The sequence below is a fragment of the Chanodichthys erythropterus genome, chromosome 6 (genome assembly GCF_024489055.1).
Source record: "Chanodichthys erythropterus isolate Z2021 chromosome 6, ASM2448905v1, whole genome shotgun sequence".
Lineage (NCBI taxonomy): Eukaryota > Metazoa > Chordata > Actinopteri > Cypriniformes > Xenocyprididae > Chanodichthys > Chanodichthys erythropterus.
The window spans coordinates 34,471,766-34,499,612 of NC_090226.1; the positions used below are offsets into that span (position 1 = coordinate 34,471,766).

Below are 27,847 nucleotides of genomic sequence, written 5' to 3' on the forward strand. Positions count from 1 at the left end.
TATATGATATCTGCACTTCTGCTGTACATTAGATGTTTAATATTTGTCATTGCTCAAGTTAAAACCCCAACATCATTGTTAATGTGAAATAATGACATCATGATTTACATTTAATTTTGGAGACTCCAGGGGAAACCTAAAACCCTGTGGAAGAGTTTAGAGAAAAGCAGTGTATGAAATGTTAATTAATTAATTAATATAAGAATAAACTAAATACATTTGATCAAAAATGTAAAAAAAAAAAAAAAAGATTAAAAAAACACACGAACACACATTTGTTGCTAAATGTATTTAAATAAAATTAATACATTCAATGAAAATATATTAAAATAAATAAAATTTTATTTAAATAAAAAATAAATGAAAACAGTTTGATTAAAAATAAATGATAAATAAATAAACTAAAAATTGATTTATTATTACATTTATTATTAACTATTAAATTATTAAATTTATTATTATTATTATTATTGATTTAAATATATTTGATAAATCTAAATAAATATATAAACAAATAAACTCTATAAAAATAAAATACATAAAATAAGATTAAACTAGGTAAATAAATAATTAAATTAATTAAATTTTATTCAAATAAATAAATTAATACATTTAATGAAAATAAATGAAATTAAATAATTTTATTTAAATAAAAATAAATTAAAACTATTTGATTAAAATAAATAAACTAAAAATTGTATTAAAAAATCAAATACATTTGATAACTCTAAATCTAAAATGAACTTGATTAAATAAAAAAGGCAGTGTGAAAAAATAAAATAAATAAATAAAAATAAGATTAAGTAAATAAATTAATTAAATTCGATTTAAATAAATAATAAATTAAAACATTATCATGATAATTTGTTAAAAAAATAAATGAATAAAACACATTTAAGTTGGATAAGAGTACAGTACAGTGAGTAGAAACAAACACGATGATGTAACGTAATAAAATAGTAATGTACCAGACGCCATTATCAGGAAAACTGCTACAGGAAAGTTTACCCAGAGATTTCTTTGCTGTAACGCACATTAAATGGCTTATGCTTATGACTCAATCCATGAGTAATTTGATTATTAAAGACACAATATGTAAGATTTTTGAATTAAAATATCCAAAAACAATTGTCAATTCAATTACCAAAAATTATTTTGATACTTAAAGGGTTAATTCACCCAAAAATTCTGTTATTTATTACTCACCCTCATGCCATTCCACACCCGTAAGACCTTCTTTGGAACACAAATTAAGATATTTTTGTTGAAATCCGATGGCTCGGTGAGGCCTGCATAGCCAGCAATGATATTTCCTCTCTCAAGATCCATTAATGTACTAAAAACATATTTAAATCAGTTCATGTGAGTACAGTCGTTCAATATTAATATTATAAAGCCACAACATTATTTTTGGTGCGCCAAAAAAAAACAAAATAACAACTTATATAGTGATGGTCGATTTCAAAACAATGCTTCAGGAAGCTTCGGAGCGTTATGAATCTTTTGTGTCGATTCAGCGGTTCAGATCGCGTGTCAAACAACTAAACTACTGAAATCACGTGACTTTGGCGCTCCGACCAGCTGATTCGACACAAAAGATTCATAACGCTCCGAAGTGACTCTCATGTGAGGGAACCACATCCTAAAATTTAAATGTCAGCTATAGCCTATATTTCCACGTATAAAGATATACTATGAAAAGGAATATAGTAATTGTGTAAAATATGTAGATTTCCAACAACAAATGATGCGCCGTATCCACATAAACTGTACTTTATTATTGTACCAACAATTAACAGTTAACCCTATTTCTGTATATCTTCACTCTTAAGCACTGAAATTATAGACTGTTTTTTATTTATTGGTGCACACTTTGTAAAGTTGTTGAGATCTCATCTAAACTTTAAGAGGAGACAGAGTCTCTAGCTGAGGAGAAAAACATGAGCACAGTGTGTGATGTTACTGAGATCTCAGAATATTGTGTCACAAACTCGGCCTCTGTGGCTCCCTCCGATCACCACCTGAGGGCACCCTCGCCCGAATACTAACCACCCTTGGACTACATTTCCCACTCCCCGTACCTGGACTGATTACACTCCACCTGGACCTCATTTCCCCTGGACTATATAAGACCCATACGCCCCATCATGCTTTGCAAAGTCTTGTTTGCCACGGCTGCATTACTGAGCGTTATTCCCTGTGTTTGTTTTCCTGTGTTTGATCTTGGACTGCCTACTACCCGTTTACTGCCTGCCGCCTGCCTACTGATATCTCTGCCTGTTGCCGTTTACTCTGTCTTGCCTGCCGCCCGCCCTGATTGTTTGCCTGGTTACTGACTCTGAGTTTGCCCTGCCTCTGACACTGTCTCTGCTGGTATCTGACCCCTGCCTGTACTACTACGATTTTTCTCATTAAAAGCTGCAAATGGATCTCCCTGAGTCTGCCTCATTACAGAAGACTTCGCCAGACCCCGATCCAGTGGCTTTACAACGCATGTCTACCGAGCTATCGACCCAGGTGAGTGGTCTGGCCGTCCACCAACAACAGCTCACTCGTCTAACCTCAATCACCGAGGAACTGGTCAAGACGCTGCAAAGCATGCGCCTCACTCCCGCTGACACCAGCCCGCCATCAGCCACGCCGCCAATGGCGGCCGCCACGCCCTTAACAACTACAAGCAGCCCATGCCTCGCCTTCCCCGAGAAGTACGACGGATCGCCAGCTAGATGTAAAGGTTTCCTGTTACAGTGCTCATTATTTATCTCACAACAACCTGCCCTATACCCCACTGATGCCAGCCGCATCACTTTTGTCTATTCACTTCTCACGGGGAGAGCGTTAGGAGCGAAAGGGGTTAAACACTGAACTCCAGTCCGAGCTGGCGTATCGCGATGAGGGTCGCTTGCTAAACAGCTTCATTGATCTAGCGATCCACATCGATAACCTGATTAGATCACGCCGCACTAACAGGAGCCCTAACCAGTCCTGTGCTTCCTCCAGTAACCCCAGAGAGTGAACCCATGCAAATCGGCTCCACTCACCTGCCCCAGGAGGAACGAGAGAGGTGCATCCAGCAGCGGCTGTGTCTTTACTGTGGCCAGGCCAGTCATATGAGAGCTTCGTGTCCCATCCGTCCAGCCCGCCGAGAGTCCAACCGGGTGAGTCACAGCTCCTCTTCTTCAACCATTGAGATACCTGCTGTGCTGTCACATAGAGGTGAAACTGTTCATATTCATGCCATGATTGATTCCGGGGCTGCAGGGAACTTTATGGATCTGAACTTCGCGAAATCTCTGAACATTACTCTAATCCCCTGTGACTCTGTGTTATCTGTGGCAGCACTAGACGGACGCCCCCTGGGGACCGGACAGGTCAATTACACCACTGACGACACTTCACTACAGATAGGATCACTGCACAGTGAGACGCTGCGTTTCTGCATTTCATTGACTCACCACTAAACCCAGTCATCCTCGGATTACCATGGCTACACCAACACAACCCATAAATCTCCTGGGCAGAGAACCAAATAACACACTGGTCCGATCGTTGTCACCAGACCTGTATCCAGTCCCCACAACGTTCAAACACCACCTGTGCTCCATTGTCCAGCCAACACATCAACGAACAGCTTCCCACCGAATATAAAGATCTCACTGAGGCCTTCAGTAAGACCCAGGCCGCCAAACTACCACCACACCGCTCTAGTGACTGTGCCATCGATCTCATTCCGGGGTCTACTCCACCCAAGGGCCGTATCTTTCCGGTGTCACAACCCGAATCAGAGGCGATGCAGCGCTACATAGAGGAGGAACTTACGTTCCTGGATATGTAAGTGAAGTAGGGTGCTGAGCAGAGATGTTCTAAGGCTGCAGGAACCAATGGCAGTGGATAGCGGAATTTTACTGTAATCTCGTTCAGGCCCCGATAATCTATGCATGGTCTCAGTCCACCATCTTTATTTTTAACGAAGAAAAAGCCTGCTGATGCTGGGGAGGTTGATGGTTGGATAAAGCCCTTTAGCTCAGAAAGGGAAATTCCAAACTGATCTGGTCGACCTCTGCTACGGAGGCTTTCCGGAAGCTAAAACTGCTATTCACCACTGCTCCCATCCTGCATCATCCTGACCCGGTGCACGAATTCATTGTAGAGGTAGATGCGTCCAACACAGGTATAGGGGCTATCCTGTCTCAGCGGCATGGCAATCCACCCAAACTATTCCCTTGTGCCTACTACTCATGGAAACTAACCCCATCAGAGCAGAATTACGATGTGGGCGACCGAGAACTTCTGGCCATTAAGGCCGCCTTATAGCAGTGGCGGCATTGGTTGGAGGGAAGTAAACATCCTTTCACGGTCCTCACTGACCACCGAAACCTGGAATACCTACGCTCCGCAAAACGCCTCAACCAATCGGCAGGCTAGGTGGGCTTTGTTCTTTACACGTTTCCTGTTCACCGTCACCTATCGACCGGGCTCTAAGAATACCAAGGCCGATGCACTCTCCCGCCAGTTTGAGTCTACTGCCACTCCACCCACCAACGAACCCATTCTCCCGACTTCCATAATCCTCGCTCCAGTCCAGTGGGACTTAATGACTGAGATCGATCACGCTCACCAAACTGATCCACAACCGGCCGAGTGTCCTGCCGACCGCACTTATGTTCCTGTCCCTCTTCGTACCAGAGTTCTGCAGATGGTACATACGTCTCCTAGCGCCAGACATCCAGGCATCACGGCCTCGATTCAGCTCGTCAACAATCGATTTTGGTGGCCCACTTTACAATCTGACGTCATTGCCTACATTCGCAACTGCACCATCTGTCAGACCACCAAATCGCCTCGACAACTTCCTGCCGGTCTCCTTCAACCCTTGCCCATACCACAACGTCCATGGTCCCATTTAGCTATTGACTTCATCACCGATCTACCCAATTCCCAGGGTTACACCACCATACTCACCGTGGTAGATCGGTTCTCCAAGGCCAGCCGGTTCATCCCTCTGCCCAAGCTCCCTTCAGCCCTTGAGACAGCGGAACATCTCTGCAACTATATGTTTCGGCTCTATGGATTACCAGAGGATATAGTCTCTGACCGGGGTTCCCAGTTCACCTCCCGACTGTGGTCTGCTTTCTTCCAGAAGCTCAATATATCTGTCAGTTTAACCTCCGGTTATCACCCAGAGGCTAACGACCAGGCGGAGAGGATGAACCAGAAGCTTATACATTACCTCCGCTCCTACTGCCATCAAAACCAGTCCGACTGGAGTCGTTATCTGTTCTGGGCTGAATACGCCCAGAACTCGCTCCTTAAGCCATCCACTGGCCCTTTAAGTGCATCCTGGGAATCAACCTCCTCTATTCCACTGGTCAGGAGAGCCCACTGATCTTCCTGCCGTGGACCATTGGCTTCAGAGAAGTGAGGAGGTATGGAACAGTGCCCATGTGCATCTGCAGAGAGCAGTTAGACGACAGAAGGAACAGGCTGACCGCCTACGCCGGGCACCTCCAGAGTACCGCCCGGGTGATCGGGTCTGGTTGTCTACCAGGGTTCTCCGAATCCGCCTACCCAGTAGAGAGCTCAGTCCCAGGTACGTGGGTCCATTCAGTATCATCCGTCAGATCACTCCTGTATCATATCGTCTAGCACTACCCCCTGAATACCACATCTCACCCACTTTCCATGTTTCTCTGCTTAAGCCCGCAGGTGGTCCGAGAGGAGAGGAGAACCTAGAGGAGGCCAGTGACCAGAGACCTCCTCCCCTCATCATGGATGGTGAGGAGGCCTACCAAGTTCACAAGATGTTGGACTCCAGACGCCAGGGCAGACTACTACAATATCTGGTCGACTGGGAGGGGTTTGGCCCGGAGGAATGGTCCTGGGTCAACGCCAACGACATCCTGGATCCAGGTCTCATCAACGACTTTCATAGGACCCATCTGGAGCGTCCGGCCCCTCGCCCTCGAGGAAGACCCCGGCGTCGTCTGCCTCCTCACTTCAGGAGCCGCTCGCAGGGAGGGAGCTCTGTCACAAACTCGGCCTCTGTGGCTCCCTCCGATCACCACCTGAGGGCACCCTCGCCCGAATACTAACCACCCTTGGACTACATTTCCCACTCCCCGTACCTGGACTGATTACACTCCACCTGGACCTCATTTCCCCTGGACTATATAAGACCCATACGCCCCATCATGCTTTGCAAAGTCTTGTTTGCCACGGCTGCATTACTGAGCGTTATTCCCTGTGTTTGTTTTCCTGTGTTTGATCTTGGACTGCCTACTACCCGTTTACTGCCTGCCGCCTGCCTACTGATATCTCTGCCTGTTGCCGTTTACTCTGTCTTGCCTGCCGCCCGCCCTGATTGTTTGCCTGGTTACTGACTCTGAGTTTGCCCTGCCTCTGACACTGTCTCTGCTGGTATCTGACCCCTGCCTGTACTACTACGATTTTTCTCATTAAAAGCTGCAAATGGATCTCCCTGAGTCTGCCTCTTACATATTGTGAGACCGTTTCTGTCTCAGGAGACACGTGTGCTCTAGTCTTCTCTAACTACTGCTTATATCTTTAAATATATACTGCAATATATACGTTGACCACGTATGGCTATATACTGATACATATAAAATATTTAGAAATGAAGACAAAAATAGCATTACATATAATATTCATTTTTATTGTGCACATATATTGCACATACATGTTCCCATATACATATGAATGTATGTACACACATTATTCTGTATATTTTCAAATATACCATTGAATATATTGATCAATATAGAGAAATATTTTTTCTTTGTGTAAGGGCAATTCTGACTGTAATAATAGAGATTGATGTGACGTTTTCATCAACGTACAGATTCATGTCATTTGTAGAGAAGTTTAATCAGTGCATTTAAATTCTGATTATGAAAGCTTCTGAAATGGGTCAAACCATAGATATTACCTGAAAAGTTCAAGTAAAGAAATCTGCTCTCATTCAAGGACGTGCATTTACTGCTTCACTGTTTATGATGTCATGAGTGATCCGGTCATTTATAGATCAAATCTCTCTACAGTCTGTTCTGATTCATCAACACAGTTTCACTGATCCAGAACCAAACCTAAACCCAAACCCAGGATAGAGTGGTTGAGTGAATGTGGTCTGGACTGTGTGGATGAGGATCATTGTGTCTCCAGAGACGCTGAAGAAGGACAGAGTTCCTGCACTGTGATCCACATACACTCCTATTCTCCTGCTGATGGGCTTTACAGGGAGATCAGTCCATATGTTATTGTGTTTGAATGAGTAACTGGAAGAAGAGCAGATAAAACTCCAGGACTGATCATTATGTCCAAACACACACTCATTACCCTCTCCCTTCCTGGTGATGCTCTTATATGACACTGATATACACACACATTCACTGCACTCAATCTCCCAGTAACAGCGTCGATCACACACACTCTCACACAACACCTGAGGATACACATCAAATCTATCTGGATGATCAGGATACGGCTGAAGCTCTGGTTCAGTGTTAGTAATCACTGTGTTCCTCTCAGACAGACGGAGGTGTTCATTCACTGTGTTCAGATCCAGAGTGAGCTGATGGGAATCTGATGGAGATAAAACACATCACAATCAGGAATTATCCATCTGTCCGATCTTTTAATCTACACTGTAAAAATTATTTCTGCTGCTTGTTAAATGAACTTAATTAAAATGAGTTAAAACCACACAATTATTGAACATTCTGTCCTAATTTTATTGTGTAAAATCCACTTAAATATGTAAAACTGAAGTTTACTTCATCCATTTGTGTAGAATGATCTGAAACTGGGCAGTGGATTTTTAGTTCCCAGCATGCTTTGCAATCGTCTGGATCTGGGGCGTATTACAGAAACTTTATTAACTTTTAACTTTATTAACTTAAGTTAAGATTTGACGTTAATTTAGGATTTTTCACAAATTTGTTTTACAGAAGCAAATCTTAACTTGATTTGGGATTCTTATCCTAATCTGTAGTTTGGAAATCTTAAAACACTCCATCAGTTCGGTAATCAACTCTCAGGCCTGTTACCAAGCAACCAATGATGCGCAAGTAAATGCTCGAGATTAAAATAGAGAATCAAAACAGGTGTGATTTTAATGAAGTGCTGCAGAAAGAGAAGGTTTGATAAGCCTGATAGTACAGACAGCCTAACGCTGTATTTCATGAGTCTGTATTTATTTGTCGTCACAGTGCAGCACATCATTTGGGTGTTCAGATAGTCTTTCCCATAGACATAATAAATATTTATTTATATTCATTATGTCTATGGTCTTTCCACCATCAAACATCGCTGATCTTTATTGTTTATCATTAATAAATGTGACGCCATTTTCAGACAGGGCTATTTATAGAAGACCGGTTGAATGAAAGAAATCTGCTCTCTCACTGATGTCTGTGAATATCTTCCTTTTTTAATTCTTTTCCATTCATTGACTCCACAATAAACTGTAAGATCTTATTTTACAACAAGCAAATATAATAGATATGACAATGTGTCCGTGTACTTTTGCGTCCATTCGTTTTTCCTTTTTTAATCCAGAAATGAAATATGGAAAATGTGGTTTCTTTGTTTTTTATTTTAACACTAATGAATAGAATTAGCAGATACAAGCCAATTTTCTTTTTGCAAAATTATTATTTTGTGAAAAATAATGTAAATGATATACAACTTGTTATTTAATATGTAAAAATACTAAATTTAATTTCCAGTGTTTTGAGTCATACACACAGAAGCTAAAGTGCCCTCTATGGCTTTTCCTCTGGCGTCAGTCTGCCTAAATGACATTGATTAATTTTCATTCGTTAAATTAATATTTATTATTACATTTACTTATTTATCATTTTTATTTACTTACATTTATTTATCTATATTACATAATATAATATTATTATTACATTTATATTTTAACGTAAACATTACATTTCTAAACCTTATAGCAGTGGTCTCAAACTGCCGGCCCGCGGGCCATTTACGGCCCGCCCTCCCCCTCCATCCGGCCCGCAACTGATCTCAAAAATAAAACATAATCCGGCCCGCAAAATTTTTATTATTATTTTTCTCTAGTGGCGTCTGTCGTTGCTATGCAACCATGAGCAGCGCTCTCTACCGCGTCGCTTCTATTATGAGCGCGCTTGCCTAAATCACAGTAAAAGCACTCGACTTTAAGTCACGAGCGTCGATTTAAACCACCGAAACGCGTCCGATGCAGCCATTAAACGTTACCGATGCTCATACGGCATCTTGGACAAACGTGTCTCAGCTGTGTGAGCTCAAGCGTTGCGTCTGTCAAGAAACAGAAGAGTGTACACATGTATTCAGGGATTGTATTTGTTCAGTACAGTGTTGTTCAGTGCAAGATTTTAATGCATTTAGGCTAACATAAAGTAAGGGAAAATACTTGTTTAAAACTAATAATGTATGTAACAATGAGAGATTTTTATTTTTTTGGCAAAATAAAGTTGATATATAGCTCCAGTTTTATTTCTGACCCCTCCAGGAGTCCATGCCACAAGTGTCGGTTTTGTTCCTAAATTACTATTTTTTTTTTTATTCAATGCACCTTGTTGGATGTGAGAAGTTGCACCATTGCAATTAATAGTATATTAGTAGTCTTATATTAGTATATTAGTAGTATTATATTAGTAATATTATGAATATTCTGAAATGTCGCGCTTTCTTGCGCTTGAATGTTAATATGGCCCTCCTATGAGGTGTCAATCACAGAAATGGCCCCCCGCCAATTTGAGTTTGAGACCCCTGCCTTATAGCCTCTTTTTAGTACTCTAACATCATCAAGTTCCCGCTTGTGGTCTCAATCCCGTCATTTTGCTTTTTACTCTGTTTTATATGAATAAAGGCCAAAACGACATCTAAATTACTGTGACTTTTTCGTCTGGCTCTGTATTTTATATTGTATAATATATTTATATTTGGGATTAGGAGTCACTTTAAAGCTATGCTGTTCAAATTGAAAATATACCAACATTTGTTATGATGACAAATTTATACCCCAATGTGTGATTTTCATGAAGGCGAAATTCCCATGCCCTTTGCCTCAGTGGAGGTTTGACATGAAATATTTCTCAATTCTTACTGAAAGCAATGCGTTACAGCCGTGTTGCTTTACGTGGCTTAATCCTACTAAAACAATAACCAGGGAGAAACTATTTTCTCGCACATTTTCTTGTCATCAAAAGCATCTAAGGCTAAGACAACGGCAACAGAAACAAAGTGGAAGGACAATATTTTTATGTTAAGTGTTTATAACGGTTTTCTATAGCCTAATGCTGAACATTGCCTTCATATTCGGCCTGACCTGCTTGGTCATATCTTTATTGGTTATTTAATATCAGTGTCTTAATGCATTAAGCGTTTTCTTCATAACTGTTTTATTTTCAAGGAAAATGCTTAGCGTTTTAATTGTGTTCATAGTGGGTTGCTTAAAAGTAGTGAATTTGCTCCTCCAATATCACTATAGCTGGACGAAGCGGGACATACTGGTTTGCCGCCAATATAGCATCTCTTGGACATGTGGCATCGGACCCCTCGTGAGTGAGAATGGGGTGGAAATCAAGTCAAGTATTATCATGTTTCAGAGACATGGCTCTCCAAAGTGTGGGAGAAACAACAATTTTACAAAAGAAAACTTGTAAATTGACATTTCTTCGACTTTAATCTGTCCTTTTTTAATTTTGGTTTATAATGTTGCAAAATGTATGAACAAAAAAATGAAAAGAACTCAATATTTATTTTGTGCACATGAAATTTGTGTATTCGGTTTTAATTTAAGTTTTTGTATTTACCATAGCATTTAAAAATACAACAACTGTTTTTTTGTTTTTCTTGACGTGGTTAAAAAACGAAAAAGGAATGGACGCAAAAGTACATGGACCGCATATAAATCAGCGTGTCTTCCGTGGTCCGTGTACTTTTGCATCCATTATTCCTTTTTCGTTTTTTTAACCACATCAAGAAAGACAAAAAACGAACGGTTGTTGTATTTTTAAATGCTATGATAAATACCAACATTTAAATTAAAACCGAATACACAAATTTCATGTGCACAAAATAAATAGTTCTTTTCATTTTTTTGTTTATATGTTTTGCATCTTTATAAACCAAAATTAAAAAAGACAGATTAAAGTCGAAGTTTTCTTTTGTAAAATTGTTGTTTCTCCCACACTTTTGAGAGCCATGTCTCTGAAACATGATAATAATTGACTTGATTTCCACCCCCATTCTCACTTACAAGGGGTCCGATGCCGCATGTCCAAGAGATGCTATATTGGCAACAAACGCGTCCAGCGAAGTGTTTAACATGAAAAATGCTTAATGTGGCTTAATGTAGGTGATATTGAAGGAGCAAATTCACTACACCTTATAAAGCAGCCCACTATGAACACAATTAATAACACGTTAAGCATTTTCCTAGAACATAAAACACAGTTATGAAGAAAACGCTTAATGCATTAAGACACTGATATTAAATTACCAAAAAAAATATAAAGACAAGCAGGTCAGGCTGAATATGAAGGCAACACGCTTACAACGTTCAGCGTTTTCCACTAATAGAAAACCGTAAACGCTAACATAAAAATATTGTCCTTCCACTTTGTTTACGTTTTACATTTAGTCAAGGTGGCTAAACTGCCTCTCTGCCTTAAATATGGTAGAACCATCACTTCTACCACTAAAAGATCGCTTTATAAATAATCTTCCTGATCAGTTTCATCGCCTTAGCATACCAGACAGCTTAGAAGACCTCGAGGTTGCAAAAGAAACTATTGTTTCTGTCTTTTCAAGCACATTAGACTCAGTTGCTCCTTTGAGTTTAAAAAAGATTAAGGAAATTAATCCAATGCCATGGTACAATGAGCACACTCGGGCCCTAAAAACAGCCAGAAAAATGGAACGCAGCTGGAAGAAAACAAAACTAGAAGTATTTCGCATTTCGTGGAGACAGAGAATGATTGAGTACAGAAAGGCCTTAAAAACTGCTAGATCTGCTAGATCTTCAAAACTTTTAGAAGAAAATAAACACAACCCTAGGTATTTATTTGATACAGTGGCTAAATTAACAAGAAATAAAGCTTCAACTTCTGATGTTTTCAAAGAGCACAACAGTAATGACTTTATGAACTTCTTTACTTGCAAGATTGATAATATTAGAGAAAAAATTATAACCATGCAACCGTCTACTACAGTATTGTGTCAGACAGTGCATTGTAGTGTCCCTGAAGAAAAATTCAATTCATTTACTGCTTTAGGAGAGGAAGAATTATCTAAACTTGTTAAATCATCAAAATCAACAACATGTATGTTAGACCCTATACCGACTAAGCTATTGAAAGAGATGCTTCCAGAGATCATTGATCCTCTTCTTAATATTGTTAATTCATTTTTATCATTAGGATACATACCAAAAACGTTTAAGCTGGCTATTATTAAACCTCTTATTAAAAAAACACAACTTGATCCTAGAGAATTATTTAATTACAGGCCGATCTCAAATCTTACTTTTCTGTCAAAAATACTAGAAAAGGCAGCTCCCTTTCGATACTTCACTCGTACTGTGTATGGGGAAAAGTCCACGGCCAGGGTATGGATGCCGAGCTCTTCGGCATCCAATCCAGAGCAGTGGAAGAGCTAGACCTCGACTGGGCCCCTCCGGAGGAGCCATCGCGTAGCCGCCTGGATGAGTGGTTCCTGCCAGGCCACCACCAGGCCCCTCGCCAGCATTCCGCTCCATTTTCTCCTGAGGTGCACGAGGAGCTTACGAAGTCGTGGCATTCTCCGTACTCCGCCCGCCTCCACACAACACACCGTTCTGCCCTCACTGCTGTCGACGGCGCGGAAGAGAAGGGCTACGAGCATTTGCCGCCCCTGGATGAAGCGGTGGCAGCTCATCTCTGTCCTCCCGCGGCTGTGGGATGGAAGACCAAAAGAGCTCTACCTTCCAAGCCCTGCAGAACCACCTCTACTCTGGGTGGAAGAGCCTATACCTCTGCAGGCCAAGCTGCTTCGGCGCTTCACACCATGGCGATCTTCCAGGTGTTCCAGGCCAAACTCCTCTGCTCCTTGGACGAGTCCGGCATTGATGCACCTGCCTTCAAGGATCTCCGCAGTGCCATCGATCTAGCCCTGCGAGCCACGAAGGCCACTGCCCAGGCCATCGGTCGTTCCATGGCCAGCCTGGTTGTGCTTGAGCGCCATCTTTGGCTCAACCTAACGGAAATCAAGGACCTGGATAAGACGGCCTTTCTGGACGCCCCAGTCTCCCCTTCCGGTCTTTTTGGGCCAGCGGTGGATGGTTTCACCGAGCGCTTCACAGCGGCGCAGAAGTCGTCTCAGGCCATGAGACACTTTCTGCCCAAGCGCTCCAGCTCTGCCTCTGCTTCTAGCCACCCCAGGACTGCGCCGGCTCAGCAGACCAAACCTGCCCCATCCACCTCTCAAGCAGCGCCGCCTAAGGAGCATCTTCAACGCCCTCGCCCTGCTAAGCGCCAATCCTCCTTCCCGAGACGCCAGGGACCCCGGCCCAAGATTGTGCTGGACCCGGTGACTCCGAAGACGTCCTGATCCAGCAGGAAGGAAGAGGGTTGGGGAATGTCCCGTTGCGACCAGACAGCCCCAAAAGCTCCCTCGTGCAGTCTCCCCTCCGCCTCGTTTAATTCCGGGGCGTGGGAGAAATGCTCTGTGTTGTAGCTGGGCCCACACATGTTGCGCCCAAACAAAACGTCGTTTTCACGGCGAACACTATTTTACTTCCTCAAAAAGAGAGCAAATTTCCTCTTCCACCTCCCTTGGTGTACGGCCCCCTACCCGGCGGCCTGTCATCCGACATCATTCAACCCCTTGTCACTCGGGCCGAGGCCTGGCAGGCCATCCCCGACGTGTCGAGCTGGATCCTCGGGATCATAACGCAGGGCTACTCGCTCCAGTTTGCACGACGGCCCCCTCGCTTCGGCGGGGTGCTTCAAACCTTGGTGAACTCGGACGACCCTCTCGTCCTCCGGGCAGAGGTAATGACCTTACTGAAGAAAGGGGCTATAGAAATAGTTCCCCATTCAGAGAGCGAGTCAGGCTTTTACAGCCGTTACTTTCTGGTCCCCAAGAAGGATGGCGGCCTCAGGCCCATCCTAGATCTCAGACTTTTGAATCTGAAGCAGATCCTCGCACAGATTTGTTACGAGGACTGGTTCTGCTCACTGGATCTGAAAGATGCATATTTTCACATCCAGATAGCCCCCCATCACAGACGATTCTAGAGATTCGCGTTCGAGGGGGTAGCATACCAATATACGGTCCTGCCCTTCGGGCTGTCTCTGGCTCCTTGCACTTTTACCAAGTGCATGAACGCAACGCTTTCCCCTCTGAGACAGATGGGAATCCGGGTTCTGAATTACCTTGACGATTGGCTCATTTTGGCCCATTCGCGAGTCAAGCTGGAACGCCACAGATCCGTGCTCCTCAGCCATCTTCACTGCCTGGGTCTCAGGGTCAACATAGCCAAGAGCTTGCTGCTTCCCAGCCAAAACATTTCATTTCTGGGGGCAGTTTTCGACTCAGTCCGCATGACGGCAGTGGTCTCGCCAGAGCGCGCCCTGGCAATACAGCAGCTCGCGGCTTCCATCAAGAACAAAGCCTATCTTCCTCTGAAGCTCTTCCAGAGGCTCTTAGGGGTTAATGGCTTCCGCCTCTCCAGTTCTACAGCTCGGCCTTCTTCGAATGCGGCTGCTGCAGTTCTGGCTGAAGTTCCGGGTCCCTTCACATGCCTGGCGGCACGGCCGCTTGTGTCTCAAGGTCAATCGGGCCTGTCTTTCAGCCCTGAAACCTTGGATGAACCCTGCTTGGTTCAGTCTTGGGGTACCCCTACAGGCGGTGTCACGAAGGACGGTGCTCTCGACGGATGCATCCAACTCAGGTTGGGGGGCTCTGTGCGAGGGCAGACCGGCCCTAAGCTCGTGGTCCCACGGAGAGAGCCATCTTCACATCAACTGCCTCGAAATGTTGGCAGTGATGAAAGCCCTGCAGGCGTTTCAGGTTCACTTGGCGGGACGCCACATCCTAGTCCAATCGGACAGCATGACTGTGGTGTCGTACATAAATCACCAGGGCGGTCTTTCGTCCAGCCGCCTATGCGCTCTGGCGAAACGTCTTCTGGAGTGGGCACTGCCAAGGCTTCAGTCACTCAGGGCGACTCACATACCTGGCAAGACCAACCTGGGTGCAGATATGCTATCACAGAGCAACATCCCCTCAGACGAGCCCAACATATTTTTCGAAGGAAGTCGATACGCTGGCCCACACCTGGCCCAGCACACTCCTTTACGCATTTCCCCCGATCGCACTGATCCCGCAGGTCATCAGGCGAGTCAGGGAAAACAGACACAGAGTCCTTCTAGTGGCCCCGCTCTGGAGGAGCCAGAGCTGTTCAGACTCTCCACGAGAGCCCCGTGGCCCATTCCCCTGAGACGGAATCTCCTCTCTCAGGCAAACAGAACAATCTGGCACCCCCAGCCAGAGCTCTGGGCTCTACACCTCTAGTCCCTCGATGGGAGTCGACTGACCTCCCCAGGGACGTACTAGATACCATATCTCAGGCGAGAGCCCCGTCCACGAAAAGCCTCTACGCCCAGAAATGGTCGGTCTTTGTTGATTGGTGTTCCACACGCAACATTGACCCCGTGGAGTGTGACGTATCTCCGATACTGTCTTTCCTCCAAGAGCGTTTAGACCAGGGGCGCACTCCCTCAACGCTCAAAGTATACGTAGCAGCCATCGCGGCGTTTCATGCTCCTATCGCTGGACAGTCAGTGGGTCGAAACAACCTTGTGGTACATTTCTTAAGGGGTTCTAGGCGATTAAATCCTCCCCGTCCTCTTACTGTTCCCACTTGGGACCTTTCTTTGGTTCTTAGGGCTCTCAAAGAAAACCCCTTTGAGCCACTGAGTTCAGCTGACCTCAGGCCTTTAACCCTGAAGACCGCTCTGCTGCTTGCACTAGCATCGGTCAAGCGTGTTGGCGACTTGCAGGCCCTCTCTGTGAGCCCTGCGTGCCTCGAATTTGGGCCCAACGACTCTAAGGTCGAAACCCAGGCATGGCTACGTCCCCAAAGTGCTCTCTACTCCGTTTAGAGCTCAGGTCATCTCGCTTTCTGCTCTTCCTCCCTCTGTGGATGAACAGGAGCTAGAGTTACTCTGCCCTGTCAGGGCATTGAGGACCTATGTGGAGTGATCACAGCCTTTCAGGGAGTCAGATCAGCTCTTTGATTGTTTTGGTGGCCGCACCAAAGGGTCTTCGGTCTCAAAGCAACGTCTCTCACGTTGGATAGTCGACGTGATTAATCTCTGTTACTCCGCCTTGGGCGTTGAATGCCCCATAGGGGTTAGGGCCCATTCCACTAGAGGAATGGCTTCCTCCTGGGCCTGGTCTAATGGAGTTTCCATTAAGCACATCTGTGAGGCGGCCGGCTGCTCCTCGCCGTTCACTTTTGTCAGGTTCTATCATCTGGACGTTCCGACCTTACAAGCTCGGGTCCTCTCGGTGTAGTCAGGCGGCCTCTTCGAGTCCCGCCTCTCGCCTATTCAGGAGTTATCTCCTTTGTAGTGTAACAAGGGTTAACGACGGCTTTGGCCTTCTTACTTGCTCTCTTGGTCCCCTCTCGGTGTCCAAAGAAGTTATGTCGTTCCCTTCCGTGGCACTGCGCGGTTGAATTTGTTCCCCATACGCAGTACGAGTGAAGTATTGAAAGGGAACGTACTTGGTTACTAACGTAACCTCGGTTCCCTGAGATACAGAAAGAGTAGTGCATTACTTGCCGTGCCACGAGGCTGCGGCTTCAGTGTCGTCGCTTCAGTCGATTAGCCTGAAATCCTATGGCGAAACGACTGCTTATATAGCCCTTAACCCCGCCCATTTCGGCAGGAAAGTTTGCGCGTTTTCTCGCCATAGGTCACGCAGCTATGCCGCGCCGTCATTGGTTCAACGACTTGTCTATGAGTGAACCAATGACGGCGCAGTTACACTGCGTTATTGAAAAAGGCTTCAGTAACGGGGAAAAGGGAGACTTTTCCCCATACGCAGTACTCGTTCCGTATCTCAGGGAACCGAGGTTACGTAAGTAACCGAGTACGTTTCATCACAACTATGTTCCTTTTTAGAAAGAAATAGTATCTGTGAGGATTTCCAGTCAGGATTTAGACCGTACCATAGTACTGAGACTGCTCTCATTAGAGTTACTAATGATTTGCTCTTATCATCAGATCGTGGTTGTATCTCTATATTAGTGTTACTAGATCTTAGTGCTGCATTTGACACTATCGATCACAATATTCTTTTAAATAGACTCGAAAACTATGTTGGCATTAGTGGAATTGCATTGGCATGGTTCAAATCATACTTATCTGACCGTTATCAGTTTGTAGTAGTAAACGAAGAGATGTCAAGTTCAATATGGAGTAACTGCCTTCTTACCTTCAAATTAGGCCTTCTTACCTTCAAATTAGGTAAAAAAACGCGATTGACGTCGTGTCAGTTCTGTAAGTTAAATCGGGAAGGCGTAGGACATACAGCGTAAGCTTTTTAAAGAATACGGAAGGCGGTCTGGCGAAAGCTAGATATTTTACTTCATAACTTGTTAAATATGGATTTTTTTACACAAATGCATCGTTTCAATTCAGAAGGCCTTTATTAACTCCTCTGTGTTACGGAAGTACACAGTAAAATCTCCAGAGTTAAATCAACTCTGCTCAGAGTACATATGGTCCCTCTCTAAATAGTGTTAAAGTAACACTGAAGCAGAGTTAAAGTTAATGAGATAATTAAGCAATTAATAAGGCTGTAACTGAAGTCAGTTGTAGTTCTTGTGTTTCTCTTTTCTTCAGTGATTCTGCTTGTTAGCAGCAGGTGTTCATCACTAATGAACAACCATTATTTAATTAATTGCTTAATTATCTCATTAACTTTAACTCTGCTTCAGTGTTATTTTAACACTATTTAGAGAGGGAGAACAGATAAAGTGGTATTTGGTATTTATTAACTTATGTAGCCAGTGTGATGAGTGTGTTGACTGAAGACAGGTGTACGGGATCTCTTTTGAGGGAGTGCGTTGTGATTGGCTGGCGAGGGAGTTGATCTGTGACACCCGGAGCTGTATGGAATATGTTTATAATGGATGAACTATTAAATTCAGTTGCAAATGTTTTATTTTTAAATAATTTGGACACACTAATTTGGTCACAATATTGACAAAGTAAATCAATCCATGTTTAAGAAAACTAGGTTATCGCTGATCCACCAAAAGTCGTGGATCAGTCGTTTTATGTCGTAGTTATTTATTGGCATAATGCACACCTTGTGTAATAATCTAAAATACTGGCTAGTACTGTACAGTAAAATGTAAGCACACTTCATGCACTGCCGTCACTGTAATATTTCACTGTGCCAGTTGTCAAATACCTGAAACATAAAGTACTTAATAAGTAATAAATAATTAGCCAAGATTAAATGTTATAATACTACTTTACTATTACTGTTATTATTATTACCAGCAATTTTTTTTTTACTTATTTTATCTTCATTTACAAGTAAATATGTTGCAATTACAGCCTTACTGAGCAATGTTGCAAACTGTCCCTTTGTGCCACCTGGCGGTGATTTCACGAACGAGTGTCACATGTGACTGGGTTGTATGTGGCAGTAATGAGCATTTTGGTTGAGCACTTACTGTAAATGAGGCTCTAACTGAACTTGACATGGTTACCAAATAGATAAGATCCAGAGAGTAAATGTTGAAATTAAGTGTTATTTTATGTTTTTGAGGGCTGAAGGAAAGACCTGTTAGTATTTAATGTTTAGTTATGAAAAGAGAGAAAGAGTGAGAGTGAGTGAGCGTGTTCTTGTATACAGGGTTTATGAGGACACAATATATATATAATATATGTATAATTACGTTTTACGTAAATGTGTGTAAACTTACATTTGCGGAGTCCTGCTCTAATCATGATCTTTCCTCCATGATCCACTCTAGAAAACACACACAGTTCACACACAGACACAAGTAAGCTTTTTAGATTTCTGAGGTAATCTCTGAATGTTATATTAAAATTAATCAAAATAGTAATGAGTATATTATGTGGCATCACATGAAAATGTCCTAACACAAGTATATACTTTGCACTTGGGAAAACCCTTGTTTGTTGTTTACTTCTCACTTTAAATGCTGGAACAAAAAACATCCAGGCCACAGCATCTGTAGTGGAAATGCAAGAGACTATGATCATGGAAAGAGGGGAAGATCCAAAAGTTCAGAGATCATGCAGAGATTTACTGATGTATCCAAGAGTATTGATTTAGACCATAAATCAATCGGATACTCTTGGATACATCAGTAGAACTCCGCATGATCTCTGAAATTCTGGATCTTCCTCTCTCCCCTCTATAATGTCTTTTATCTTCAGTTAATTTCATCTAAGGCTGTGGCTGAGGTCAGTTGTAGTTCTTGTGTTTCTCTTTCCTTCAGTGGTTCTGCTTGTTAACAGCAGGTGTTCATCATTAATGCTCAAATTATCAATAAATCTCATTAACCTTAACTCTGCTTCAGTGTTATTTTAACACTATTTAGGGTATGTTTACACAACAACAATGTACTAAAAACAGAAAAGTATTTTCTTTGTACAGATGACAACATTATCAAAACTATCTGTTCACACAGAAAGTGACTAAAAACGCTGTATTACGCATGCCAGGTGATGACACTTTGTAAAGAAAAACTATGTGTCTGCGCATACACATTCTTTTAAAGAGGACTTGCGCCAAACACGCATGCCTTTCCACCTTATTTGTACAGTTTACTGCACTTTTATATTCTCATTATTTACCATAGCGGCTAATAAATCAGAAGTCTCACACATTCACAGAAAACATGTTAAAAAAAGGTGGATATCGCCGGTAATACCTCAGACCTTTAGAGTGTTAACCACGACAGCCCTAGAAGAGAGTGTGAACTTTGCATAGAAAATAAAACATAATTTGTGGTAAAATTATGGAAATAGTTTGTAATGTTTATCCTCTTGTTTGTTAGATTATTTGCTTGGACAGTTTCTTTGTGGGTTTTTGGTTGTTTTGTTGTAGGCTGTAATTATACTTTGATATAACTTTGATATAACTTTTCAATGTTTTTGCAAAGTGATATTGAACTGTAAAAGCAGTCAAGACCTGCTTAGTAAAACTTTAACTGTCCATTTACTGAAAAATAATTGCACACCTTAGAACATTTGTCAACCAATTGGATTCAAGCAATTAATATCTTTGTAGTATAACTAATGTTAAGCTTGTTACAAAAATCCTTCAGCTCAACATACTTGAGTTTGTCCAGTCTGTAGTTTGGATGGTTGAGTTTATCAGAGAGCATCTTGACTCCTGAATCTCCTGGGTGATTATAGCTCAGATCCAGCTCTCTCAGGTGTGAGGGGTTTGAACTCAGAGCTGAAGACACATAACCACAGCCTTCCTCTGTCACCATACAGCCCGACAGCCTACAAACAAATATTTTACGTGATTTATTCTTTTTTTTTTAAACAAAGTCCTTTTTAGAGGAAATGTGTGCATATTTCAGATTAAATGTGCATGATTATCTTTGGCTAATGTTATGAATAGTAGCTACGCTAATTATTTTACATTTTTACATATCTACGTCATCTCCAGTTTCGATTCAGCCTCTTATGAAGACTTCAGATGCCTCAACACCTCCTGCAAGGACTTCAGATGATGCCAACTTTGAACCAATGAAAAGTTTTTCTATATATCCTAATCATTTGTTAACATGTTACATTGTTTAAATTAATAGATTGTTAGCTAACTGCATGATTTGTATATGTACATGAAATTACATAACTTGCACAGTCACCTCTGATAACAAATCACTCTAAATTGTAATGTTGACATTTTCTGTAAAGCTGCTTTGAAACGATGTATTGCGAAAAATGCTATACAAATAAATGTGTATTGAATTGAATATTAAAATAAATAAAAAACTATTTACAAATAATTCAAATACAGTGAATTATAGTTGCTAATATATTCTATCTTAATTTCTCTTAAAACTTTACATTTAAAATAGCCAAAACTTTTATTTTAGGAGCTAATAACAAACCAATAAATGAAAAACACCAGCGACACACCTTAATGCTCCGCAATTTTTAATTTTTTTTTTTTATTTAAAAAAAATGTATAAAAAAGTTTTATAAATGAAAGCTCTAGCGTAAGTTCTGCCGGGAAGACTCTAATGTTACGTCATCCATTAGATCAGATCTAACCAATCATTATCGAACACTTGGGTACAAAGCATCAGTACTTACACTTATCTGAGTTTGCAGATGATGACGCCAATCTCCACCTCCATCCTCCCCACCACCACCCTGTGGGGGTCGGCTACGCCCCTGCCTTAATTCCAGGCAGGATATGCTGAGCCTACAACCCTTTGGATGTGTGCTACGGACAGGGCATACACCAAAGAACTTTATCTTATTCTGTGGCTTACTGGTTGTTAATAAATTTTATTGTTATGTTATCTTGCCTCCCGAGTCTTTCTGAGAGAAATAGTTGGCATTACAAAATTGGAAAAAAAATTGGCGTATGTTGTTTTTTTTATGTCCATGATATGAGTGGCCTTAAACTCACTTGCAGGAGTTTGCAACATTTTCTGTGAATTTAGCTGCTCTGAAATCCTGAAAATAGGATCATGAGCTTCTCATGTGTAAATTAATACAGCGCCTCACTTTCTCTGAAACATGCAACATTTCAGAATACATATTTATAGTCACTTATCAGGTTGGAAAATGCAGACATCATGAAACAAAAAATCACATTCCTGCAAATTTTGTCTCTTGTTCTGGCAATTCAATGAGAGCAGATGTCACATTTGGTGACAAAATTTAATGGTCATTTATTGTGGAAAACCATTTACCTCAATATCTGCAGTTGACAGTTTGGACTCTTAAGTCCATCAGTAAGAAGCTTTACTCCTGAATCCTGCAGGTCATTGTTACTCAGGTCCAGCTCTGCCAGGAACATGTTTGAGGATTGTAGAGCTGAAGACAAACTCTTACAGGAATGAGCGGTGAGATTACAGAACTGTAGCCTGTGTAGAGTACAAAACAAATAGCAGTATAAGTTTATCAGGTTTATAATCTGAAGCACAGATTATTAAATATCTTTGAATGTAATAATGTAGTTGAGGCAATCAAAAGATAGATATATTCAAATTATTATTGAATTTAAGAATGTAAAGCTCTAAATCAAAATCAAATGGCTTTAATAAAATGTTTCAATAATTCAACTCAGTATTGTGATAATCAGGAATACAGAATGATGTTAAAAACATGCAAAGCGCAGAATTTATTAACTACTGTATTTTTTAGACTCACAGACAGCAGCAAACAGCACATGAAACCCATCAATGGTAACAATCAATTAAAAGATTTATGCTGCAGTGCACGCTGGGTAAAAGCATAGTACAAAACTCATTCATGGCTCCCAGCATGCAATGCATCTCTATTAAGTTATGAACCTGAACTGTCTTACTATTTTTTCTGTCTTACTGCTTTTATATTTGCTGTTGTTTTTCTTGTTTTGTGATGTTGGTCTGTTGATTGTCACCAACACATGCTAAATTCATAAATGTGTTTATGTTTTGAAAGTGGAGTAATTGTTGTCAGTGTTTCTTACTGAGCTGATCTGGATTCTTTAACCACAGGCAGCAGCTTCTGAAGAACCTTATCTGCTGTATGTTGTTTTCCAATAAACTGTTTTAGATTGAAAACTTCCATCTTCTGCTCTGTTGTCAGCAACACATAAACCAGAGCTGACCACTGTGAAGAGGAGAGTTTGGTTTCTCCTATTTTTCCAGATCTCAGATAACATTGAATCTCCTGAATCAGTGAATCATCACCCAGTTCATTCAGACAGTGGAACAGATTGATGGATCTCTCTGGAGAGCGATTCTCCCCAATCTTCTTTTTGATTAACTGAACTGTTTCCTCTTTGTTGTATGAGCAGCTTCCTGTCTGTGTCAGTAGTTCTTGTAGGAGAATCTGATTGGACTCCAATGAGAGACCCAGAAGGAAACGTAGGAAAAGGCCCAGATGTCCATTCTTACTCTGTAAAGCCTCTTCCACAGCTCTATAATGCAGGCCAGACAATGGATTAAATGACACCCATGAAGTGTCTTTCATGATATTTATACAGTTGTTTGTAATGGAGTGGTGCACACAAACAGCTGCTAGATGTTCCTGGATGCTCAGATGAACAAAGCAGAAGACTTTCTCCTGATGCAAGACAAACTCTTCTCTGAAGATCTGAGTGCACAATCCTGAATACACTGATGCTTCTGTCACATCAATGCCACACTCTCTCAGGTCTTCCTCATAGAAGATGAGGTTGCCTTTCACAAGCTGCCGGAAAGCCAGTTTCCCCAGTTTGAGGATCATGTCTTTATCTTTCACTTTCTTCTCATAGTCCTTCTCATGTTTGATGTTGGTCTGAAGGATCAGGAAGTGTGTGTACATTTGAGTGAGTGTCTTGGGAATCTCTCCTCTCTCTGCTTCACTCAACATCTTCTCTAGAACAGTGGCTGAGATCCAGCAGAACACTGGGATGTGGCACATGATGTGGAGACTCCTTGATGACTTCAGGTGTGTGATGATTGTACTGGCCAGACTCTGATCACTGATTCTCTTCCTGAAGTATTCCTCCTTCTGTGGGTCATTGAAGCCTCGTACCTCTGTCACTCGATGGACACATTCAGACGGGACGAGATCAGCTGCTCCTGGTCTGGAGGTGATCCAGATGAGAGCAGAGGGAAGCAGATTCCCCACAATGAGGTTTATCAGCAGCACGTCGACTGTGGCTGATTCAGTCACATCACACAACCTCATATCGCTCTGAAAATCCAGAGACAGACGACACTCATCCAGACCATCAAAAATGAACAATACTTTATATTCATCACTGGATATTTCCATTTCTTTTGTTTCAGGAAAAAATACATGAAGAAGATCTGAAAGACTGAGTGTTTTGTCCTTCATCAAGTTGAGCTCTCTGAAAGGAAGTGGAAATATGAGCTGGAAGTCCTGATTCTCTTTCCCTTCAGCCCAGTCCAGGATGAACTTCTGCACAGAGACTGTTTTTCCAATGCCAGCGACTCCCTTTGTCAGCACAGTTCTGATGGGTTTGTCTTGTCCAGGTAAAGGTCTAAAGATGTCATTGCATTTGATTGGTGTGTCCTCTGTTGCTGCTCTCCTGGATTGTATCTCAATCTGTCTCACCTCATGCTCATTACTGATCTCTCCACTCTCACTCTCTGTGATGTAGAGCTCTGTGTAGATTTCATTCAAGAGTGTTGCGTTTCCCTGCTTTGCTGTTCCTTCACACAGATACTGAAACTTCTTCCTCAGGTTTGATCTAAATGTGTTGAGGCTGTAGGCTTTATGGCTGTAAAATAAAAAAGTCCACATTATTACATGGGTTAATAAGCACAATGCCTGTTTCTGTATCATATATTCAAATTCAAATCTGTTATAGAAATGTTTTACTTGAGGCCAGTCCATGTATCTCCAATTTTGAAAAATACTCACTGATCTATAGTTGCGTCACTCTTCAGCTCTGGTTCTGATCTTTTCTGATGAACTGGACTAAAACAGAGGGAGATTAAAGGCAAAATCCACTTTTACATGGTGGACATAAATGTGTGTTGGCAATGTGTGAACACAATCACTTTACAATGCTAATAATCCACTAAGTCCTTTTTTAAACCCCATTAATCCAAAGCAGTCTCATTAGAATGTTTTGACACTCTGAACAGTTTGACGTCACACTGCTCAGGCCCCACTCATGGCCGCTGACTGACAGTCCTGCATTACCATAGTTTCTACCCTCCACGCCCTTTTCTCCCAACTCTAGCAGCTGTAGCGCCAACAATGTCTCGTAAGCAATCCTAGTGTTCTGTTTTTGGACGTAAGACTGAACATAAAACTCTTCATTTTCTCGCAACATCTGAGCCACTGAAGATGCAGTGGATTCATTTTATTTTTATGGATAATGTGATAATTAATAAACGACCTAAATTTGTTTATTACTGCACAAGTCATTTCACTCCTGACTGCTTTGTAAACAAGGGGCAATACAAGGCAGGCTTTTCAAAAAAAAAAAAAATGGTACTCAAGGATAGATTTGTACCAACTGTTAGAGATCCACCAGAAGTAGTAAGCGTCACAAAGTTTATTTTTTATGATTTTTGAGCAAATCGGCATTTCAGTCAATGTGCCTATTAGCCAGTTCCGCGGTTAAAGCTATTGTTGTCTTAGAGACCATATGTCTATTGTCTGTTTTAAACCTTGTTTATAACCACGTTTGTAAAGAACAATGTAAAAGGTGATTATCTTTTAAAACTGTGTACGTTTTCTGTAAAGACAAGACATTAAAAATGCTATGTTTATTTTCAAAGGCCAGCACATTTATCCACTAGCCATTCAGAAACGTCCAGTTTCATTCTAAAAGTTGTAACTTCTTCCTGAGTCTCTCCATCAGTGTCGACTCCGGTTTGAACAATGTAAGGCTGAACACTTTCCTCATTTTGGCTGCGTGAGATTCTCCAGCTTTGTTGTTGTTGAGCTGTTAAAGCTCCGCCCTCTTCTGGAAAGGGGGCGGGAGCAGCAACTAATTTGCATTTAAAGGGACACACACACAAGCGCCGTGTTTTTGCTCACACCCAAATAGGGGCAAATTTGACAAGCTATAATAAATGATCTGTGGGGGATTTTGAACTGAAACTCATGAACTCTGAGACACATTCTGGAGACACCAGATAGATGATGTATTATAGGTGAAAGGGGCATTATAGGTCCGCTTTAATGTGAATATTTCAAATTACTGTATTCAACAACTCAATTATTTATTTATTAAAGAAATCACTTTAAGGTGTGTGTTACATTATAAAGTAAAGATAAACATACGCACAAAATAGCATAAGAACAATGTAATATCTTGTAGAAAATACATACTATAAAATGCAATACTATAATTATATTTGTATAGAAATGTTATACCTGAGGCCCGTCCATGTATCTCCACTCTTAAAAAGTATTGGATGACCCATAGACGCATCACTCTTCATAGACACACAGCTGGGCTCTGGTTCTGATCTCTTCTGATGAACTGGACTAAAACAGGGGAAGATTAATGTGAATACTTCAAATTACTGTATTCAACAACTCAATTATGTATTTATCATTAAAGAAATCATTTTAAAGTGTGTGTGTGTGTGTGTGTGTGTGTGTGTGTGTGTGTGTGTGTGTGTGTGTGTGTTACATTAAAAAAGTAAAGATAAACGTTCCTCCAAAATAGCAAAAGAACAATGGGATCTGTTGTACAAAATACTTAATAATATAAAATGGAAAATACATAGTACAATCACATTTTTATAGAAATGTTATACCTGAGGCCAGTCCATGTATCTTCACTCTTAAAAAGTATTGGATGACCCATAGACGCATCACTCTTCATAGACACACAGCTGGACTCTGGTTCTGATCTCTTCTGATTAACTGGACTAAAACAGAGGAAGATTAATGTGAATACTTCAAATTACTGTATTCAACAACTTAATTATTTATTAATCATTAAAAAAAATCACTTTAAAGTGTGTGTGTGCGTGTGTTACATTAAAAAGTAAAGATAAACACAACCACAAAATAGTACAAGAACAATGGAATCTCTTGTACAAAATACTTGATAATATAAAATGGAAAATACCGTACTATAATCATGTTTGTATAGAAATGTTATACCTGAGGCCAGTCCATGTATCTTCACTCTTAAAAAGTATTGGATGACCCATAGACGCATCACTCTTCATAGACACACAGCTGGGCTCTGGTTCTGATCTTATCTGATTAACTGGACTAAAACAGAAATCCTAATTACAATCATATTAACATGAGATCTAGTTTTAATCAAAAACACTCAAGGAGACTTAGATTTTTTTCTGTAGACATTAATTTCCTCTATAACATTAAAGGATATTTAATGTGTTAGTCAAAGTACCTGCATACTGGTAAATAATCTTCATTTTTGGATGTTTGTTTGTCATCCATGATGTATCTGAACAGTTTGATCTCCACCGCTGATCTAGACGGAAGTGACAAACAATCACAGAAACTGAAGTAATCAAACAGCCTTTAAAACTCAGCTGGAGAAATAGATCATGATCACTCAAATAAGGTTAGTCAAATGTAAACACAAATGCTCTATAGACCTTTAAAGAATCGCAGTCTGCAGAAACACACAAGAAACGTTGTTCATTTATTTTAGGAAGAAAAATATCATACATACCGATTCACAGAAGTCCTACAGCTTTTCCATCGAGTAGCTACACATAGCCTAATTCCTGCCTTAACTTTTATAAACGACTCTATTACAGATTTAAAGACATTCTGTCTGGTAAATTATCAATTCTGTCTGTTTAAAATGGCGAAACATCAGCTCTGAAGATTTTCTTGTACTTTCATTTTTGACGAGAGCGTCATATCATGGGTTGCCAGATCCTGAAAAAATGTCAAGCACAAAACCAACTCAAAATCTGCCAAAACGACTGAAAATTAGCTCAGTTTCAATCTGTGGTTTTACCATGGAATGGGGATACTAACCAGACACTTGAACCAGGGAGCATGCTCGTGCAGCGACCGGTGTTAAAGTGCATATTGCAGGTTTAACATTTTTTTCGAGATGAATATATAACCTTGTACAAAAATAC

At 41.2% G+C, this 27,847-nt stretch overlaps 1 protein-coding gene across 4 annotated transcripts; it reads right to left on the minus strand.

The window, feature by feature from the left end:
• Positions 1–6,685: 6,685 nt before the first annotated feature.
• On the minus strand, positions 6,686–27,843 carry LOC137021794 (NLR family CARD domain-containing protein 3-like). Of its 4 annotated transcripts, XR_010895356.1 has the most exons (13): positions 27,741–27,843; positions 27,427–27,638; positions 27,139–27,222; positions 26,883–26,996; positions 26,531–26,644; positions 26,142–26,255; positions 24,672–24,728; positions 22,765–24,528; positions 22,004–22,177; positions 21,396–21,528; positions 20,400–20,573; positions 19,016–19,062; positions 7,508–7,599 (listed from the first exon to the last, which is right to left on the minus strand). XR_010895356.1 is itself a non-coding variant. In XM_067388751.1 (12 exons), the coding sequence occupies exons 3-12, from the start codon at positions 27,186–27,188 to the stop codon at positions 7,073–7,075; spliced, it is 3,135 nt and encodes a 1,044-aa protein (XP_067244852.1). In that variant the 5' UTR covers positions 27,189–27,217; positions 27,427–27,638; positions 27,741–27,843; the 3' UTR covers positions 6,686–7,072. The 4 variants fall into 4 exon arrangements, 3 of the variants coding, with proteins under 3 accessions (XP_067244852.1, XP_067244851.1, XP_067244853.1); XM_067388751.1 differs by lacking the exon at positions 21,396–21,528 and having other exon boundaries at positions 6,686–7,599; positions 27,139–27,217; XM_067388750.1 differs by lacking the exon at positions 21,396–21,528 and having other exon boundaries at positions 6,686–7,599.
• Positions 27,844–27,847: the final 4 nt, after the last annotated feature.